We start from the raw sequence: 22,667 nt of genomic DNA, 5'->3' as shown, positions 1-22,667 counted from the left end.
AATATATCAAGTGGAGCCTTTGACCTCGAATTTAATCCATTCCAGAAGGCTGTTTAAGAACCGAGTTGTTCGAAAACCGAATCAAATCTTTCCATAAGAGTGAATGTAAATTAGATGAATCCATTCCAGAACCCCAACAGTACAGCATTTTAATACACATTTTACAGATTAATAATACCTTAAATTCATAAAATTATACAGAAAACCAATAAACACAATGTCAATTAAATTAAAATGTAACTTCACTTTACCTGTCAGTTCTATTTGCTGACAGAATGGAGCTCTGTTCCCAGACAGAAATTAGCTCTGTTTGCTTTGTCTAGTGCTAGGAGGCCGATGTGTCATACCAACGAAGTTACATGCTGTGTGATGTTGTTCTAATACTGAGACATTTTTTTCTCAAATATTTGAATACCGAACTGTTTGAGTACAGGTGCGTTCCAGAACCGTGGTTCCACTGTATATATATATAGGGGGTAAAGTGATCCAGTGGTGGGCTTAATATGATAAGGCCATATGGTGGAACTTAATCCCCATACTTGTTTGCTGAGATAAGTGATTTTAAGTAGCCTTGTAAAATGTAAAACTGTATTTGTGTGTCTGTTTCTTAACCCCTTAAGACCGCAGGACGTACTATGCCGTCCTTATTTTGGTGGCTCTAAAAGCCGCAGGGCGGCATAGTACGTCCTGCGATCTTATGTACTTACCCGGTCGCCGGCGATCCCACGCCGGCGATCGCGGTATGGGGGACTTACCTGGGAGCCCAGGGAGTCCCCCTGCGTCCTCTTCAGCCGCCCAGGGCCATGTGATCGCGAGGTCCTTGCGAGGACCCCGCGATCACATGGACGGCATAGCCGTCCAAGGCATTGCCAGCAGGGGGAGTGCCTGTAATGACAGGTACTCCCCCTGCTGTCTGAAAAAAAAAATAAAATCAGTTAAAACAGTGTAAAAATAAATAATATATACTTAGATCATATATATATTTATTATATATATGATCTAAGTATATATATACACACATATACACACATACACATAAATATGCATACACTGTCTACGTGTATTTTAATATTAATATATACATAATTATATATATATATATTAATATCAAAATACACGTACAATGATATTGATTAAATATATATATAATTTTCATTATATACATATTTATATATAATAAAAAATAAATAAATATATAAATACGTTAAAAAAATAAATAAAAAAATAATTAAAAAATAATTAAAAAAAAATAGATAAAAAATATATAAACATGCGTAATTTCGTTCTAACTGTATTTTAAAATTAATTTATATATATTGATATCAAAATACATGTAGAACGAAATAATATATATATCTATATACATAAGTATATACGTATATATCACTATGTATATACCTATATATAAATAAAAATAATTAAAAAAAATTATATACATATATATACACACATATATATATACACACATATATATATAATAATTCTACGCATATATTTATGTAATAATTTTACATAATTAGGTCATTTTATTAATTACAATTTGCAGGACCTGCCTGCCAACCCAGGCCAAAAGTTCAGGGAATTACATTGTCTAGCACTATATTTAACTCTGTAACTTTCCAAGACACCATGAAACCTGTACATGGGGGGTACTGTTTTACTCGGAAAACTTCGCTGAACACAAATATTAGTGTTTCAAAACAGTAAAATATATTACAACGACGATATCGTCAGTGACAGTGACATTTTTTGCATTTTTCACACACAAATGGCACTTACACTGACGATATAATTGTTGTGATACGTTTTACTGTTTTGAAACACTAATATTTGTGTTCAGCGAAGTCTCCTGAGTATAACAGTACCCCTCATGTACAGGTTTTATGGTGTTTTCAAAAGTTACAGAGTCAAATATAAGGTTTGCGTTTCAGTTTTTTCACATTAAAATTCGCCAGGTTGCCTTTGAGACCGTATGGTAGCCCAGGAATGAAAATTATCCCCATGATGGCATACCATTTGCAATAGTAGACAACCCAGGGTATTGCAAATAGGGTATGTTCAGTTTTTTTAGTAGCCACTTAGTCACAAACACTGGCCAAAATTTGCGTTCAAATTAGTTTTTTGCATTTTCAAATATTAACACTAACTTTGGCCAGTGTTTGTGACCAAGTGGCTACTAAAAAAGACTGGACATACTCAATTTGCAATACCTTAGGTTGTCTACTTTTGCAAATGGTATGCCATCATGGGGGTAATTCTTATTTCTGGGCTACCATATGGTCTCAAAGGCAACGTAACCAATCTGGCGAATTTCAATGTAAAAAAACTGAAATATGTAACACGCTATATTTGACCCTGTAACTTCCCAAAACACCATAAAACCTGTACATAGGGGGTACTGTTTTACACGCGAGACATCGCTGAATACAAATATGTGTATTGTATTGCAGTAAAAGCAAACAGTATTATGACATTCACAGTTAGAATGTCACGTAGAACTAAAAAAAATTAAAAAATTCTTATTTTCTCCCATTTTTAAAATATTTTTTTCATATTAAATTGTGTTCCATACCTAAATATTTGATGTTAAACGAAAGCCCCGTTTCCCCTGAATAAAATGATATATAATAATGGGGGGTGCATTTAATATGAAAGAGGTGAATTATGGTTGGACAGACATGTAGCGCAAATGCCAGGTTTTGTTTACGTTTTTTTGGATCACAACTTGTACATTTGGCTGCGGTCTTAAGGGGTTAATCTGTATTTTTTTTTTAATACAGCAATGATTATACAGCTCTAAAATATGTCTAAATTATATAATATGTATAGGTGGATCTAAAACCTTTCAGTCCTGTTTTAATGCTTTTCTAATTTATTTATATTAATTGCAGGTCGTAGAGTATGTGCTGGTGAAAATCTGGCGAAAATGGAACTGTTCCTCTTTTTTACAAGTCTTCTGCAAAAATTTCATTTCCGTCTGCCTCCCGGCGTAACTGATGTCAATCTTACTCCTGAAATTGGAGCTGTGACACCTCCAGCACTTTATAGTATTTGTGCAATATCACGGGTTTGATTACCCGTATGGGACATAAACACCGCTTTTTGTTTTTTCCTTGTCTATTGGACTTTTTTTTAATCTATTTCGGATTTCACCCTGCATATCTGATGGTATACGTAGCAAAGAATCCATTTCTTAGGATGCCTGCAGAAGTGCAGTGTGATGTCTTAAATATGGTGCCTACCTGTGCTCATTTGCATGTCACACTGGGAGCTCTCAAAAACATGTTTCTGAGAGTTCCCAGCACTACACGCAAATAGTTTTAGAATTCGAACCTTCACCTGATCAGCCAAATTTTTAAAAAAAGCTCTTTGAAATTAATTTAATCTCCAAGTCTAAAGGTCATGGATTGGAGCAAGCAGGATTATATAACAAGTGATGTTTTCCAAATGGCTTACTAAATATGCAACTCTAACGTCCACATTTTTAGAATCACATTAGCAGGACATTTGAGGTTTATTTATAAGTAGATACACATTTTTTATTTTATTTTTAAATCCTAAAAAAGAAAGGATTCAGTTTAGTTGTTCATGCTTGGAGTTACACCATATAACTATATTGTATTTAAGCTGACCAAGTCTCAACACACCCAATGTTGGTTGGCCCTACATAAACTCCTAACCCTAACTTGGAAGATAAAAAGCTTAATAATTAAACTGGTTAAGAATGCTCTTCTAATATTTATGCTTTATTGTGCTCCCTTCTAGTGGGGTATCTTTGCAAAAATGTTTGTCAGGACCCCACATATATATATATATATAAAAAACACAGAACTGGGTGACTCATGCAGACAGGGCCGGCCTTAGGCCATTAGGGGCCCTGTGAGAAAAGTCTTCACGGCACCTCCCCCCCACCAAGCTGCCAGTATACAGTCACACACACACGCACAGGCAGACAGTCACAAACACACATACAGTTACAGTCAGACAGTCACACATGCTCAGTTACAGGCAGACAGTCACAGAGCCAAACACACAGTTAAAGGCAGATAGGCACACAATCACAAACAGTTACAGGCACACAGTTACAGGCACACAGTCACACACATAGTCACAAGCAGACAGTCACACATACTCCATTACAAGCAGACAGTCATACACACTCTGTGACGGACCGCCTGGTACCCCGACCGGGTACCTCCGTCAATCGCTGCTTCCTAGTACTTGCGAGTACCATATGCACTGTGCTGGAACACCATAACTACTGAATGCCCCACGAACCGCCACAGCTGGTTGGGATCTCGCCGTCTTCTACCCACCCTGAACCTATGACCAGGATCCAGCTTCCAGTGGGTAGACCTCTCTTAGTCCAGAGAGCGTAACAGGAACAAGCTCTTAGAAGAGCTTAGTGATTATACTCAGGGGAGTATAGTGATTATAGCAATCCCCCAGAGTGTAGTTATCCAATCCCCAAAACATGAGCCGAAACTTCATGAAGGTAAAAAAGGACTCCCTTAACTACTGGCACCGCCGGCATTTAAACAGCATTTTTGGGAATATCCTTGCAAGCGTCTGGGGCACCACATACCATCTCATCAGCAGCTTACTGACCAATACACGTAGACATAGCAATCGAAGCACAAGCCGCACACCTTTCCCCCCACCACCACTGTTTGATGGAGAAGGATTTGTCTAAGTTAGTTTTCCATTGTATCATGTATGTTAGTTTGGCTGGTGTGGAACCCTGAGTCAGGGTGTTCTAACAGAATGCAAGTGCTTTAATGGTAGACTGATTACCCATACAAAGTTTGTAAAATGGCAAGAACTGGGCCCCACAAGGTTTTACATTTGTAAAAAATGATTAACCATAAAATAGTTAAACAGCACTTTATTGGGTAAATAAAATTCCATTTGCAGGGTCGGGACATTCTTGATTGATAGTAGTTGGCTAATTTGGTCAACCCTTGCTGATCTATATACTAAAAATATGTGAACCAAGAAAGGCACTCTTTAAGCCCAACACTGCATCAATACAGCCAGAAATAATTGAATTCTACAATATTTTTTGCATGGAAAATAAACATGCTATTTGTTTAGCAGTACATTTTTCTGTTTGCTTTTCATGTTTAACCCCTTAACGGAGGTAATTGTTCAGTTTCTGCACCAAAGCAAAGAATTCGAGCTATAGGTGTATTCCACCGAAATTTAAGGGTTTCTTTTTAAGTTCCCCATATATAATATACATAATTTTTAAAGGACAGAAAGGGCTTTCATTTAACATACCATATGCATGCATTACATTACATCTTATATGTATACTTAATGGATTGAGCTTTTTACATATAAATGCAATGTTCAAAAGCCAAACAATTGGAAAAAAATGTGTTTTTTTCATATTTTTGCTTATAATAATGTTTACACATCCAGTACAACTAATTAAAAATGACTCAAAATAGATTTATATATCAGTCTCAATCGTTAAATGCCTAATATGTTTAAATCTAAGATCTAAATTAATTTTTGATAGTTAACGCTATCCTTTGGAATAGCCTGCCTACAACCATCAAGTTCTCCCCTAGTCTTCAGTCATTTAAAAAGTTCCTTAAAACCCATCTCTTAAGTCATCTCAGAAGTCATCCCAGAGTAACCTCTATCTAACCATAATCCTACTCTAATACTAACTCCAACCCTACCCTACTCTTACCACTAAATCTAACACTGACCCTAATTCTAACCCTGCATAACCGTAACCCCACCACAATCCCCAACCCTAACCCTAAGATGACCCACTGCTAATATCAATTCTGATATTAGCAATGGGTCCACTGCAAGTACAAGGTATTACACTGTGAGTCAGATGTGCATTAACCAGTAACAATGCTAATATTAGGACAAAAAAAAACTGTTATGTTCTGTGTGTGCATTTGTTATGTTTTAAATATTACACAATAGGCCTGTGAGTCTCAGATTGTAAAGTTATTGTATATGGGTTTTTTTTCGGTCCAGACCAATCTTTCAATACAATGTTGGATCAATAAGTCCCATGATGCACATGTTATTTACTGGTCTATGAAGGTCTGAGGGGACACTATAAAGAAGACATGGGTCCACTGTAAACACTCTACTGCAGTCAAACACAGCTTTTACATGACACAGAAACACACCCATGTTCCCAATACCAACACAGTACACACAAAAAAACATCATGTCTGCAAATATCAACACTATGCACAAACACACCCCTACAATCAAATACTATCACTACAAAAAAACACCATTGAATTCAGACTCCAGCACTAAACGCAAATACACTCCTGCATACTAACATCAGCTATATACACAAACAAACAAACACTCATTCATTCATATACTTCATACAAAAGAAAATCCTACATTCACATACAGGCACTGCATACATATACAACCCTATAAAGGTTGTGCAAATGGTAGATCTACAGATGAAAAAGCATTGTCAGATTTGTACAATTATCTATCTTTTGGAGATCTCTGCTCTATAGGGGGACATTTTTTGTACAAGATCCATCTCTACATTAGCTCTGCCACTGCCCATTTGACTGATGTTTTACGCTTATTTGTTAAACTAGTACGGCCACGAATGTCAAAGGCTTTTCACATTCGAGCAGTAGAGTTTAAGTAAATGAACTGTGTTCCATGTCACCATGTGTATTGCTGGAAACTTTTCAAATGATTAATAATTATTGTAGAATGACTTGAACTCAATGCAGTTGGAAGTAAGATGGGATATTTAGACTACTGATAATAGCAGCAAAGTTCAAATATCAATTTTGTAAATCTCTGGTTAACATGAGGTGTAAGGTTATAGACCAGCAGTTTTTGTTTAATATATAACCAGCACTAATTACATTTGTAACTGGGTAAAACGGTTATACATGCATGATTCAATACTGTTATAAAAACTTTCCAAATTATTTATCTACAGAAGTCATCATTAAAGTATATGGGGATTTGTGTAGATAAATAATTTGGGAAGTTTTTCTAACACTTTTTTGACTCACTGTTGGACAATGTCGTTTTGTTGTAGAAACACTGTGCATGATATCTGCAGGTTCCTCACAATCTACTATGTTGAGATCTCACATTAAGTAAAAGTTACAAGCTTTTGCTAAAAGTATGGGACATTTTAACATTTAATTGTCCACATTAATGCTGTTGGCTAATATGCACTGTTTATAGTTTTGTTAACATTCTAATCATGTGTGGAGTAAAACAATCAATGATAATGACATACTGCCTAGGCTATATTTAATGAGCCTCATTTCCAAGCACCATAAATTTAATTTTGAATGTACTTAGTCCAAGATTTAGATAAAAGTGTTTTTAGATTTTCTGAACCTAAAGGGCTAAATATATGACCATATCTAAGTACTACATGGTACTTAAATGGGCACTCCAGACCCCTCTTTGATTTACACTTCAATAGTGTGTTCTCTTTTTTTTATTCCAATTGTATAATTTATTGTTAAATCTCTACCCCTCTGATAATTGAGCTGCATTGAGAAGTCAGTGATTGGACATCCACAGAAGGTCTGGGCAAGGTTAGAAGGGAAAGTCATGCAAAGGCTCAGACAAGAGACTTTTGCAAGTTGGTTTAGATATACTGCTAATAAACAAATGCATTGTTAAATGCATGCATGTTTTTAATGGGAATATATAAACTAAACAGTGATTTTTATTTTTTTGGATTTGGTCATGGGAGTGTCACCGTAAGTACCTTACATCCTGTTCTTTTACAATGTTTGTTTTTTTCAGTTTATGTCAAGTGCAGGCTTCCACTTCCAACTTCTTTGGCCTATTTCTGATGAATATTATTTGCTGGGGTTTCTGTTTTGATGATTCCAGTCTAAAATGGGTTATAAAGCGGAGGAAGAGTGAAGAGAAGAGGGATAGCAAATTCAAGTTTAGCAATCCCTTATCTCTCCCATCTCTATAATTATGTGTGTTGGAGCAATCCAGGCATGGACTAGTTATCATTAAGGAGTGACAGATACGTGATGGTGTATCGGATTGCATGGTGCAGAATCAACCGTCAGAATCTACCAAGACCCTAGCTTTATCACTTATAAATCTTCATACTCTCCATTTATCTGTACATTTCTGGGCCAATAAACAGCACTTGATCAGAGCTGATGACATTTTGTGCTGCAAGTATCGTAGATGTAACAGAACCAAAATTATTCTGTGAAAATCGCATTAGAGTTTTGGTTAATCTAGCATTTCAGCATTTTTTGTATGCTAGTTTTTATGTTATTTTATGTTTTTATTTTTGTAGCGCAATGACAGACAGGCATGGACATTTCACCATAAGAAAATAAAAAGCATAAATGAGAAATGTGATACACATGTCGAAATTGTTACACAATTTCAAAATGTTTAAATACTCAGCAGTCAATAATGCTTAAACTTTGCCAATGCTGCAGATTTCACAAATATGAGAAGTATGACAAACCAATGCTACATTTAGCACTAATACCAGGTAGCCACAACCTATATACTATTTGCTGGACTTGAGAAACTTCAAATAAGAAGAAGCAAACAAAAGCATAATACATCACAAAAAACTGCTATCTGAGCAAATTATCAGAGCATTGGGCAGGAGATAGGGGTATGTCAGACTATGGATAGGCAGGGGAAGGTGTAATGGTAACACCACGATAGATGGCAAACTTGTCCAAGTTTTACAAAATAGGCACACCAGTACTCCCAAACACCACATCCCCAGCCCCAGTCTTTAACAGGAACCAGCACACATGTCTGATTACTGCAACACACCATGTGCATAGGGCAAGGTCCTGAGCTTGTCCTTGTAATAGAGATTGTGGATAGTGTACAGGGATAAACCTCCTATCTGTTCACAACCCAGGAAGGGAACGAAAGGCTGTAGCAGAAACATGAGTTGGCTGGACTATAATCAAACAATGATGGCATCAAAAGTTTCTTTCCACTTCTGCTACACCTCATCCTTCGAGTTCTGTTTTGCAGCTGAATAAGCAGCCTTCTTAGGTTGCTCATTCTATACACGGTGTCAACTTTCATACAGCCTAGGAAGGAGAGCATATGAGCCTATCTAGTGGGGACCAGAATAACCATCACTGGTCCAAAGGTGAAAATGAGGCACCAAAAAGAAATCTCAGAGATACCGGAAGCTCCATGCCAGGACATTGGCCTGTTCTCCCTTCCTCAGGGCACACCAGTCTGTGAAGGCTGCAATCTGAAGTTCTATGCTATGGACTATAGTGTAAGGACCCAAACTGGTGCGAGAAAGACCCTGGGTGAGTTAGGTAAGTAGTCACTAGAGTGGAAACCAAGGGCAAACAGTAGAAATATAATATCAAATAAAAGTGATTTAATGAGGAGCTCACCTTGACACATCTCTCCTGCACCACTCCATATACAGTGTTTTTGTTTAGTTTTTTACATTTCTGTCTTTAACAGTAAAATTGCCAATATACAGTTCTAAATTAGTTTAAAAAAGAAAAAAAGTAACTCAAGCCTTTTTAACCTGAACAATGTTCAAAATAAAGTAACATCTCTTGGCAAAGAGTCTGGAAAGGATTCAGCATTGCAGAATAAACATATAGCACTGTATTTACTGATAAATGGGATAGAATACAGATTTTATCCAATACATTTTCAGGGTAACTGTGTGAAATAATGATTCATGCTGATTTTTGTTTGGGTTCTGCACAATCACTTGCAAATGTCCATTCCTAATTATGAACAACTTGAACACTGATCAGAGGCAAATAATGTACTTGGCAGAGATTATGACAATATTTTAGTCTGGTTCATGCTGTGCTTTACGTTATGTTACCTTAAGGTTTGTAAGTTGTATTTCCACATTAATGTGTCCATAGGTGCTTGTAATATAAGTGCCACCAAATAAAGTGTCAGTTGATAATTCACTTTGTTAATACTAAGTAGTATTAGAACTTCCATGAGAGTGTAAAGCCTCAAATACAAAAAAATAAAACATACAATAGTGCAGAATATATGGTACAACGAAGAATATATATATTCCACCAATAAAGTTCCTCATAAGTTCCCACTCACATGGACCAGAACCAAAGGTTAAGGTCTATCTGCACACCTTTGAGTCTTAATGGGAGACTCCTTCCCTCTTTGTTGCAACAGTGTAAACTTCAGGGCTAAAAACAAATAAAAGCAACATATAGTGTAGTAGTCTTAAAACCATAGAGATTATAAATGATTTAAGAACCACTCATGTATAAGAGACACTAGTCTGGCTCTTTTAGTTCACAGTGCACCTGTTTGTGAAGGATGCCATCTTTGCTGTTTAGATACAAGGTGTATACCACATGTAAATAAAACATATATTTAGTAAATGAAATACAATATTTAACAAATAAATAAATAAACAAATAAAAAAAAGTTTAAAAAAGGAGCTGGCCAGAAGTAGAGAAAGATAACCGCATGAGCCGATAGCTCTGCATCACGGGTAGAGCTAATGATTGAAAAGTAGCAAACAGATGGCTAGTTTCTACAACTACTATACACTATGTCTCACAGCAAGTCCAGAAAACATCAGGACAAGTCCAACTAACTGGATTTCTTCTTCCAAAAAAGGTCTTTAGCGCCACAACGTGCAGAGATCGAAATACAAGATGGCGCCGGAGGATCGCCGAATAGCAGTTCCCACTCCGACTCAGGCATGGCGAATGAAGGTGAACTACTAACTAGAACTAAACTAAAGGACTTGCTAGATAAATTATCTACTAACCTTATCTCTACATGACATAACAGTGTGGTGGAGCTAAAGAAAGACTTATAAGATTTAGGCTCACGAACCTCACACGTTGAGACCAAAATGGAGAAGCTGGTTGAGGCCCATAATTCAGCAGCAGATAAAATAATGCAAATCTAAGCCCAACTTACTAAATGTGAATAAAAACCCATGGACTTCGAAGACCATGGACTGTACTCACTTTTTTGCCAACTGTTTAGATATTAATGACTGTGTGTTGGGTTATTTTGAGGGGACCGCAAATTTACACTGTTATACAGGCTGTACACTTGCTACTTTACATTGTAGCAGAGTGTAATTTCTTCAGTGTTGTCACATGAAAAGATAAATATACTGTAGATATATATATATATATATATATATAGCAGTATAGATATATATATATATATATATATATATGGCTACTGCTACCTCTGCAGCACTTATGACTCTGCTAAAAGTTTTATCAAGCGATCAAGTGTTAGAAATAGGATACCACTAGTGGTGTATCAAAAAATGTATATATACAGTTGCAAGAAAAAGTATGTGAACCCTTTGGAATGATATGGATTTCTGCACAAATTGGTCATAAAATGTGATCTGATCATTATCTAAGTCACAACAATAGACAATCACAGTCTGCTTAAACTAATAACACACAAAGAATGAAATGTTGCCATGTTTTTATTGAACCCACCATGCAAACATTCACAGTGCAGGTGGAAAAAGTATGTGAATACCTAGACAATGACATTTCCAAGAGCTATTTGGAGTGAGATGTCAGCCAAATGGAGTCCAATCAATGAGATGAGATTGGAGGTGTTGGTTACAGCTGCCCTGCCCTATAAAAAATACACACCAGTTCTGGGTTTGCTTTTCACAAGAAGCATTGCCTGATGTGAATGATGCCTCGCACAAAAGAGCTCTCAGAAGACCTACGATTAAGAATTGTTGACTTGCCTAAAGCTGGAAAGGGTTATAAAAGTATCTCCAAAAGCCTTGCTGTTCATCAGTCCACGGTAAGACAAATTGTCTATAAATGAAGAAAGTTCAGCACTGCTGCTACTCTCTCTAGGAGTGGCCGTCCTGTAAAAATGACTGCAAGAGCACAGCGCAGACTGCTCAATGAGGTGAAGAAGAATCCTAGAGTGTCAGCTAAAGACTTACAAAAGTCACTGGCAAATGCTAACATCACTGTTAGCGAATCTACAATACGTAAACCACTAAACAAGAATGGATTTCATGGGAGGATACCACAGAGGAAGCCACTGCTGTCCAAACAAAACATTGCTGCATGTTTACAGTTTGCACAAGAGCACCTGGATGTTCCACAGCAGTACTGGCAAAATATTCTGTGGACAGATGAAACTAAAGTTGAGTTGTTTGGAAGAAACACACAACACTATGTGTGGCAAAAAAGAGGCACAGCACACCAACATCAAAACCTCATCCCAACTGTGAAGTATGGTGGTGGGGGCATCATGGTTTGGGGCTGCTTTTCTGCGTCAGGGCCTGGACGGATTGCTATCATCAAAGGAAAAATGAATTCCCAAGTTTATCAGGACATTTTGCAGGAGAACTTAAGGCCATCTGTCTACCAGATGAAGCTCAACAGAAGATGGGTGTTGCAACAGGACAATGACCCAAAGCATAGAAGTAAATCAACAACAGAATGGCTTAAACAAAAGAAAATACGCCTTCTGAAGTGGCCCAGTCAGAGTCCTGACCTCAACCCGATTGAGATGCTGTGGCATGACCTCAAGAAAGCGATTCACACCAGACATCCCAAGAATATTGCTGAACTGAAACAGTTCTGTAAAGAGGAATGGTTAAGAATTACTCCTGACCGTTGTGCACGTCTGATCTGCAACTACAGGAAACGTTTGGTTGAAGTTATTGCTGCCAGAGGAGGTTCAACCAGTTATTAAATCAAAGGGTTCACAAACTTTTTCCACCTGCACTGTGAATGTTTACATGGTGTGTTCAATAAAAATATGGCAACATTTCATTCTTTGTGTGTTATTAGTTTAAGCAGACTGTAATTGTCTATTGTTGTGACTTAGATGATGATCAGATAAAATTTTATGACCAATTTGTGCAGAAATCCATATCATTCCAAAGGGTTCACATACTTTTTCTTGCAACTGTATTACACAAGGTTCATCTACATTAAAAGGTATTTATTAGAGGGGCACCTGCACGGGGGGGCACCCAGGTTATTCAGGGGAGACCTACCGGCTCTGGGGGATCCCTGAGGGCTGTGGGGCTGAGGGGTGCGGAGAGGGGTGTGCCCCTGCTGACCGGGACAGATGACTGACACACGGGACAAGTGTGGTGAACCAAACTGAACGGGGCAGCCTCCGATGCTGCACCCTCCTTCCTAGGGCCAGGGGGAGCTAGGAATAATACAAGGATGATGCACAGTGCCCCCCCTCCCCGCGCCCACTGAACCCCCAGAGGACGCTTTTGAAATTGGACCAACCTGACAGACTCACTGCCCCCACGTTGGCGCCCAGTGGACCCCCGAAAAGAAACAAACACCTGTTCCGCTCCATTGAGGATACCCAGCAGGAGAGCAGCGTGGCAGACCCAGGTCCAGAGCCCTTCAGCTGGGAAGATATCATGGAGATTTACTGGGAGGAACCCCAGGCGGCAGGTGGAGATGGGACTGTGGTCTCTCCTCCGGCCCTACATGGATGCTGGGCGATCCGCCCAGATCCCCAGCGGCAGAGGGATTTGCAGGGTATAGAGAGCAGTGTCTCCTTTCCCCAGCAGCAGTGTGATCTGCAGGGAATTGGGAGCCCAGTCTCCATTCCCCAGCGGCAGTGTGATTTGCAAGGAACAGAGATCCCAGTCCCCTTTCCCCAGCAGCAGGCTGAGTTACAGGGGGCAGAGACAGTCAGTCCTGTCCCCCAGCAGCAGAGTGTTTTATTGGAAGAGGAGAGCATTGTCCTCCCTCCCCAGCGGCAGATACAGCAAGGAATAGAGAGCTCAGTCTCCTTTCCCCAGCGGCAGGCAGAGTTACAGGGGGCAGAGACAGTCGGTTCTGTCCCCCAGAAGCAGAGTGTTTTATTGGGAGAGGAGAGCCTTGTCCTCCCTCCCCAGCGGCAGAGTGTCCAGCAAGGAATAGAGAGCCCAGTCTCCTTTTCCCAGCAGCAGGACACTGTATTGGGAGCGGAGACAGTCGGTCTCCCTCCCAAGCATCTGGGAGTATGTATGGAAGAGGAGCTTGTTACCCCCTCTCCCCAGCAGCAGTTTATTGTACCAGGGGGAGACAGTAAACCCCACAACTGTGCAGATGGGACCATGATCTCTGCACTTACAGCACAGGGGATAGGGACAGTCGGTCTTGTCACCCAGCAACAGGGCTTTTTAGCCAAAGGGAAGAGAGTCGGTCTCCCCCCACAGCATCATGGTGGTTTGTCCAAAGGGGAGACAATCGGTCTCCCCCTCCAGCAGCAGAGCTGTGTATTCAAAAGGGAGACAGTTGGTCTCCCCCTCCAGCAACCAGGCTCCAACCACGCTACTTCCGTGGTAGTGCTGGCACCAGGGCAGAGTACCACTGGTCTCTGCCCAGTCAGCAACCCACAGCCGTGGTGAGGCACCTGGACATGGACAAGTTTCTCCCTTACTCAGGTGTAGTAACCATTTATTGTGGGTGGGCTGTACTGCTCTTTCTGTTTTGTGGGTGGGCTGCTGGACTAACCAGGGCACTGGCCGGCAGGAGGTCAGATGCCCTGTTAATCTGTTTGGAAAAGGGGAGAGATGTGATGAGACCAATCTCGCCACTGTGCATTGGAGGAGCCTGGTTGCCTGCCTGCTGCCTTTTGACTATGGACTGGCATTTAAATACTTTATTTTCCTATGCAGAAAGGTCTATACATGTATTTCTGCCCGGGCGTTTGGTAGATTCTATCTGCCGAACAAACAGCCGTCTATTGGCCTCCCAGGAGCCACGGTTAGCTGGCAGGCACCGTTAATTGGCCGCCCAGAAGCCAGCGAGCGCCGCCAATTGACTGACCAGAAGCGGCGGTTAGCTGTGGCTTAACGAGCGTGTGCCATCAATTGACCACCCAGCGAACCGCAGCTTAATTGACTATACCGGGTGGCTGCGGCTACGCATACTGAACACTGGATGGCAGCAGTCTGCAGTTCACATGCGGCTGGTTCATTCACGTATTTACTGAATGAACTCATTTAACCCAGATAGCTATGCCATGGAGCCTATTCGTGTAATAAAAGACTTTGGCTCCATGGCAATTGAACTGTATGTGTGTGTTCTGAGTGCCATTCAGTAATAATGTGCGCTCAGACCTAAGCTATCTGGGGATATGTTGCATGTCTCTATTTTATGTAATCAATGTAGCCTTGTGTATTTTATTGTATTTTACTGTCTTTTTACTGCCATGTGCTTAATGGAAATTTGCCTCTGTCCTTGGAGATAATTGGATTACTTCCCAATTATCTCCAGGATAGAGAGGAGGGATTGTGATGTCATTGTGGGAGCGTTTATCTGTGTTGTATGTTTTGATTGGAAGTTCCACAAAACCATGTGGGTGGGACTTTGTCTGTAAAATGTGTATATAAGACCAATAAAGACACAGCTCAGTCTGTTCCTGTTTGACCCTCAACACAGAGCCTTGTCTCGTTCTTGGGGGGGGGGGGGGATTTATTGTATGCTTTTCCAGTTCGGCTGCTAGGAGTGTAAACCTTTCATATGTTTTTTCCTATTCAGCTGTTTACAGCATTCATATGTTTGAGAGCATTCGAATGCTTCTCCGGTTCGGTGGACTAGTGTCTACAGCAGCTGCCTGTATATGTGGAAGGGAATATCCTCTAAACAGCATTAAACCCCTTTTATGCCTTGGGGTGCCGTTACACTGTTCTTTTACAATTTTTTTTTTTTTTAGTTTATGGCAAGCGCAGGCTTCCACTTTCAACAACCTATGTACTATTTGCTGCACTTGAGAAACTTAAAATAAGAAGAAGCAAACAAAAGCATAATACATCATAAAAAACTGATATTTGAGCAAATTATCAGAGCATTGGGCAGGAGGTAGGGGTATGTCAGCCTATGGATAGGCGGGGGAAGGTGTAATGGTAACACCAGGATAGATGGCAAACTTGTCCAAGTTTCACAAACTAGGCACACCAGTACTCCCAAACACCACATCCCTAGCCCCAGTCATAAACAGGAACCAGCACACATGTCTGATTACCCCAGCACACCACGTGCATAGGGCAAGCTTGTCCTTGTAATAGAGATTGTGGATGGTGTACAGTGATAAACCTCCTATCTGTTCCCAAACCAGGAAGGGAGCGAAAGGCTGTAGCAGAACCATGAGTTGGCTGAACCATAGAAAAGGAAAGACAGAGTGCCCTCTCTTCAAATCTGCACCATAATCAAACAATGATGGCATCAACAGTTTCTTTCCACCTCTGCTACACCTCATCCATCGAGTTCTGTGTTGCAGCCAAATCAGCAGCCTTCTTAGGTTGTGCTTTCTATACACAGTGTCAGCTTTCTTACAGCCCAGGTAAAAAAGCATATAAGCCTCTTTGGTGGGGACCAGAATAACCCTCACTGGTCCAAAGGGGAAAATTAGGCACCAAGAAGAAACCTCAGAGTTACCAGTAGCTCCGTGCCAGGACATTGGACAGTTCTCCATTCCTCAGGGCACACCAGTCTGTGTAGGCTACAATCTGAAGTTCCATGCCATGGACTTTAGCGTAATGATCCAAACTGGTGTGAGAAAGATCCATGGTGAGTCAGATAAGTAGTCACTAGAGTGGAAACCAAGGGCAAACAGTAGAAATATAATATCAAATAAAAATTATTTAATGGGGAGCTCTCCTTGAAACATCTCTCTTGCACTGCTCCATATACAGTGTTTTTGTTTTGCTTTTTACCTTTCTGTCTTTAACAGTCAAATTGCCAATATACAGTTCTATATTAGTTTTAAAAGAGAAAGAAAGTAACTACTGATAAATGGGACAGATTACAGATTTCATCCAATACATTTTCAGGTTAACTGTATGAAATAAATATTCATGCTGATTTTTGTTTGGGTTTTGCACAATCACTTGCAAATGTCCATACCTAATTATCAACAACTTGAACACTGATCAGAGGCAAAGAATGTACTTGGCAGAGATTATGACAATATTTGAGTCTGGTTCATGTTGTACTTTACGTCATGTTACCTTTAGGTTTGTAACTTGTATTTCCACATTAATGTGTCCATAGGTGCTTGTAATATAAGTGCCAACATATAAAGTGTCAGTTGATAATTCACTTTGTTAATACTAAGTAGTATTATAACTTCCATGAGAGTTTAAAGCCTCAAATACAAAAAAAAAAAACATACACTAGTGCAAAATGTATGGTTCAATGAAGAATATATATTCCACCAATAAAATTCCTCATATGTTCCCACTCACATGGACCAGAGCCTAAGGTTAAGCTCTACCTGCACACCTTGGAGTCTTAATGGCAGATTCCTTTGTTGCAACAGTATAAACTTCAGGGATAAAAAAAATAAGAGCAACATATAGTGTAGTAGGCTTAAAACCATAGAGATTATAAATGATTTAAGAACCACTCTCATGTATAAGAGACACTAGTCTGTCTCTTTTAGATCACAGTGCGCCTGTTTGTGGGGGATGTCATCTTTGCTGGTTAGATAAAAGCTGTATCCCACATGTAAATAAAACTTATATTTAGTAAATCAAATAAAATAATCAACAAATAAATAAATGAACAAACAAAAAAACTTTAAAAAAATGGGGCATTGCCAGAATCGGAGAAAGATAGCCGCATGAGCCGATAGCTCTGCATCACGGGTAGAGCTAATGATCGAAAAGTGGCAAACAGATGGCTCGTTTCTACACTATTTCTCACAGCAAGTCCAGAAAACATAAGGACAAGTCCGACTAACTGGATTTCTTCTCCCCAAAAAGGTATTTAGCTCCACAACGTGCAGAGCTCGAAATACAAGATGGCAATGGAGGATCGCCGAATAGCAGTTCCCGCTCCGACTCAGGCACGGCAAATGAAGGTGAACTGCTAACTAGAACTAAACTTAAGGACTTGCTAGATAAATTATCTACTATCTTATCTATACATGGCATGACAGTGTGGTGGAGCTAAAGAAAGACAAACTTCACACGTTGAGACCAAAATGGAGAAGCTGGTTGAGACCCATAATTCAGCAGCAGATATAATAATGCACATCTAAGACCAACTTACTAAATGAGAATAAAAACCCATGGACTTCGAAGACCATGGACTGTACTCACTTTTGTTGCCAACTGTTTAGATATTAATGGCTGTGTTTTGAGTTATTTTGAGGGGACAGCAAATTTACACTGTTATACAGGCTGTACACTTACTACTTTTCATTGTAGCAGAGTGTAATTTCTTCAGTGTTGTCACATGAAAAGATATAATAAAATATTAACAAACATGTGTGGGGTGTTCTCACTTTTGTGAGATACTGTGCATATATATATATATGTATATATATATATATATTTGGCCTACTGCTACTTCTGCGGCACTTACGACTCTGCTAAAAGTTTTATCATGCGTTAGAAATAGGATACCACCCTGAAGGTTTACACCCAAAATGTGCGAGGGCTACACATGCTCTATAATTATTATTGTTATTATTATTGCCATTTATATAGCGCCAACAGATTCTGTAGCGCCTTACAATTTTTTAGGGGGAGGGGGTATTTAACTATAATTAGGACAATTACTAAAAACTTACAGGAACGATAGGTTGAAAAGGTCCCTGCTCAAATTGACTTACAGTCTCTAGAAGGTGGGGTATAAAACACAACAGTGTAGGAGATAGCAATCAAATGAGGTGGGAGTGAAGCAGAGTTGGAGGAGAGAGTAGAGTGCTGCCCTTTAGGAGAGAGCAAGGGACAGATATGTGAGGTATGGGTTACTCCAGGAGGCCAGGGGTTTTGGTGACTAGGGGAGAGTCTGATTGTGGTAGGCAGCAAGGGAGCCGCCCGCGAATAGACGCATGCTATTAAATGAAACTAAAAAATCTTCAGCAGATATTTTGTGTCTCCAGGAGACACACTTTTCAAAACATAAAATTCCCCTATGGGGTGTAAAATATTTTCCAGTACAACACCACTCCGCCTCTGTATCTAAAGTCAGGAAAGCAGTAGCACTCCTACATAGCATAGGTTAATGCCAAATAGCCTATTACTATTACTAGATGCTGGAAAAGCAATTTACAAGCCAAACAGGTCATTCTTGCATGTCTATTGGAAAAAGTTAATTTTCCTCCCCAGTCTCTGCCAGTCGTTAAAGCATTATATAGCACACTAAATGCTTGTATCTTTAACGCTGGCTTCACATCAGACCCCTTTGATATAACAAGTGGTTCTCGGCAGAAGTGCCCCCTTTCTCCTCAACTCTACATCCCATCTGCAGTGGGAGCAGATTGAGGGCTTCTTTATGATGCCCTTCAGCATAGTCAATGCCAAAAAAGAGTCAGGCCTTGCAGCACGGAACTGATTTGGATCTAAATTAGTTTGGGCAACAATGTTCCCCTGTACATTATCACCAAGAAACACCCCCATAAACTACTGAGGGCTAAATCCTGCGACATCCACATTGATGCCAGGATTTGCGGTGAAGGTGGGATATCTGGCCTCTGGCGAGGAGGTGCTACCCACTCCTCAGCAGCACTGCCAGCTGGCATGGGGCCTGGCAACCAAAGATACATCATCACTAGATAAATCACTAGCAGCAGACACTGTATCTATTGATGTATATGAACACCTGGCAGGGTCAAAATCAGGGTCGGAGTCAGACCCTAACCCAAGGATGGAATTCGCCTCCTCAGTGCTATACGACCTCTTGACCTCTATGATATGATACAATCACTTTATTTAGTGATCTGTCACAAAACAAAATACTAAAAAAATTAACCCCTAAAAAAAAGCACATGCTGCAAAATAAGTGCTGCTGTGCAAGAGCCAATGATCTATACAGTGATCACTAGCAGAATAGGGGTTAATAGCTCTGAAAATAGCTTTTGGGTCTCACAAAAAAAAATCACAAAAATGAACCCCTAAAAAAAGCACAGATTGTATTTTTTTAAATGCATAATATTCACTGAGTGCCTCTACCCCACGAGACACTCAGCACAGGTGGCTTCCGATGCTCTGCTTTGCTGCCGGGTGCCATGTGGAGCCACCTGGAAGTAATCGCTCTGCAGTAAGGAGAGGTATTGCACGATGCCTCGACATTGAGGCATCACTGCAATACCATCAGAGCAGCTGGAACGATCAGGATCGTTTCCAGCACTCAAAATTGCAGCGGACGTATCAGGTGCATCCGCGATCCTTGAGGACCGTGTTTTGTTGGACGTACCTGATAGGTCCACGGTCGGGAAGGCGTTAAGAGCATGTTAGGGGTAAATTCACTAAACAAGAATATCTATGGTTGTGAGCACCAAAAGGCAAAAGTTAAATCAAGAGTTTGTTTTAATTTAAATTTCTCGACTCCTGCAAAAAAACAATGAGTCTGAACTATACATCTAATCATCTCACTTCATTTTCAAACACCATTTCTTTCTGTAAACTATTCAATTATATTTGTTTCACATGAGTTCATATGTATGTTTAGAATGGGAAGTACAAGCGCTTATGTGTATAGATTACAATCTGGATAGTATAAAAAATATTTTCGTGAGCTGCTATACCACCATGCTTATCTTTCTATCAGAGATAGTGGAAAAGGAAGGGATATCAGGTGTAGCGCTCTAATGGTAGTGGATATATAGAAATAATCAAGGGAAACCTTGCTGTACCTTGATAGGTCATATACACTTATAGGTAGTCCCAATATTTTCAGGTTAACCTTAAACAAAAAACACAAATATACAGAACATAGTGTAACCTGTATACAGAGTGTATATAAAAATAAAGTGCGTCGATCACTAACTCACACTTTTTTGAGCTATCACACTAGCTCAGGTATATGCGCCTTAGGGTCCGTAGAGGCGACCCTCGCCCTCCTTTAGGTCCAAATTTTCTCCAGGTATAGAGGCACAAGGGGAGGAAAATACACCAAAAAAAGAGAGATGAGAGAAATCATACAGAACTCAGCATCAATGAAAGGGATACACAATTTAAGCAATAAAATCCTTGCAGAAGACCATAAAAAGGTATTAAGTAAAGGACTAAAGTTTGCCCCTAATCAACCTCTGAATAAATTTGATTTTTTTGTAGATCTTAATAGGTTTAAGAGGAATCTGTGTCTAAAAAAAATATTTTTGAAAAATCCAATAGAACTCCAAATAGAATCCGAAAATAGGTCACATACAGATTTAAAATTAAAATCACAATTTTACCCTAAACATATGATTTCGGAAAAAATGACCACTTTTGAGACTATGGTTATGACAGATATAAAAAAATTAGATAAAATAAAAAAGTTTAACCAAAATTTAAGTACACAAGAAAATAAGGCTCTCAAAGACCTAAAAGAAGACATAGACCTCATAATAAAACCTGCAGATAAAGGGGGAAGCATAGTTTTAATGTCTAAAGAATTTTACCATAGGGAGGCTGAAAGAATTTTAAATGATGCAAAAACGTATAAGAAACTAAGTAATAATCCGAGTAACGGAATTAACAAAATATTTGTAAACTTTTTTAATAAAGGGCTGAACTTAGAAATTTTAAATCAAAAGGAATTCCATTTTTTAAATAATCTATATCCTAAAATCTTTTATTTTCTACCGAAAGTCCACAAAGACCTAAAAAAATCCTCCAGGGAGACCTATTGTGGCGGGAATAGACTTTATATCGAGTAGGATGTCTCAATATGTCGATATACATTTGCAACCTATAGTTAAAAAAAACAAATCTTATATTAAGGACACTATGATGATGTTGAAACTTTTAAACAAATGTAGATGGAATAATAATTGCTTTCTAGTCACCTGTGATGTAACAGCTTTATATAGCAATATCCCGCATGAGTACGGATATGAAGCAACAAAGCACTTTATGGAAAACCGTTCAGATCTTACCCCTATAAAAATGCAATTTATTTTAGAAGCTATAGAGCTTATTTTAAAAAAAAAAATATTTTTGGTATAATGAAGAATTTTTTCTCCAAATTAAAGGTACGGCCATGGGAACCAAGTTCGCCCCCAGTTATGCTAATTTATTTATGGCATTCTGGGAAGACCATTTTATATATGGGCAGCATGACTGGGTGGAGAACTTGGTTACCTATGGCCGTTATATAGATGATATCTTTTTTATATGGGAGGGACCAGAAGAAGATTTATCTGCTTTCTTAAATATTTTAAATTCCAACACATGGGGGATTCAACTAACAAGTAATTTGAGTAAAAAAGAAGTAATCTTTCTAGATCTACATATATATATAGAAAACAATTTTATTAAAACAAAAAATAATTTCAAAACTGTTGAAGCCAATAGTTTTATAGGAAGAGACAGCTGTCACTTCCTACCATGGTTAGAAAATGCCCCCAAGGGGCAATTCCTTAGAATAAGAAGGAATTGCACAGATGTAGAAATGTTTGTATCTGTATATAGTGTGGGTATCTGTGTGTTTGTATGTGTGTTGTGTGTGTATCTGTGTGTGTGTGTTTGTATGTGTGTATTTGTGTATGTGTAGTGTGTTTATTTGTTTGTATGAGTGCAATGTGTGTGTATCTGTGTATGTGTAGTGTGTAGTGCATGTGTGTCTGTATGTGTATCTGTGTAGTGTGTGTATCTGTATGTAGTGTGGGTATCTGTGTGCTTGTAGTGTGTGTATCTGTGTAGTAAGTAGTTTGTGTGTATTGTGTGTGTGCAATGTGTATCTGTGTGTGTAGTGTGT

At 39.1% G+C, this 22,667-nt stretch overlaps 1 protein-coding gene across 1 annotated transcript in view; it reads left to right on the top strand.

The window, feature by feature from the left end:
• Positions 1-3,564, top strand: part of LOC134586526 (cytochrome P450 2C15-like) — a 60,570-nt gene extending 57,006 nt beyond the window's left edge. The window contains exon 8 of the mRNA XM_063442085.1: positions 2,892-3,564. Coding sequence (XP_063298155.1) covers positions 2,892-3,073 — 182 coding nt within the window. The 3' untranslated portion in view covers positions 3,074-3,564. The remainder of the gene's footprint in view (positions 1-2,891) is intronic.
• Positions 3,565-22,667: the final 19,103 nt, after the last annotated feature.

The sequence above is a fragment of the Pelobates fuscus genome, chromosome 2, assembly GCF_036172605.1.
Source record: "Pelobates fuscus isolate aPelFus1 chromosome 2, aPelFus1.pri, whole genome shotgun sequence".
Classification (NCBI taxonomy): domain Eukaryota; kingdom Metazoa; phylum Chordata; class Amphibia; order Anura; family Pelobatidae; genus Pelobates; species Pelobates fuscus.
The sequence above is the reverse complement of the archived record's forward strand: the minus strand, read 5'-3'. Positions and strand labels throughout refer to the sequence as shown.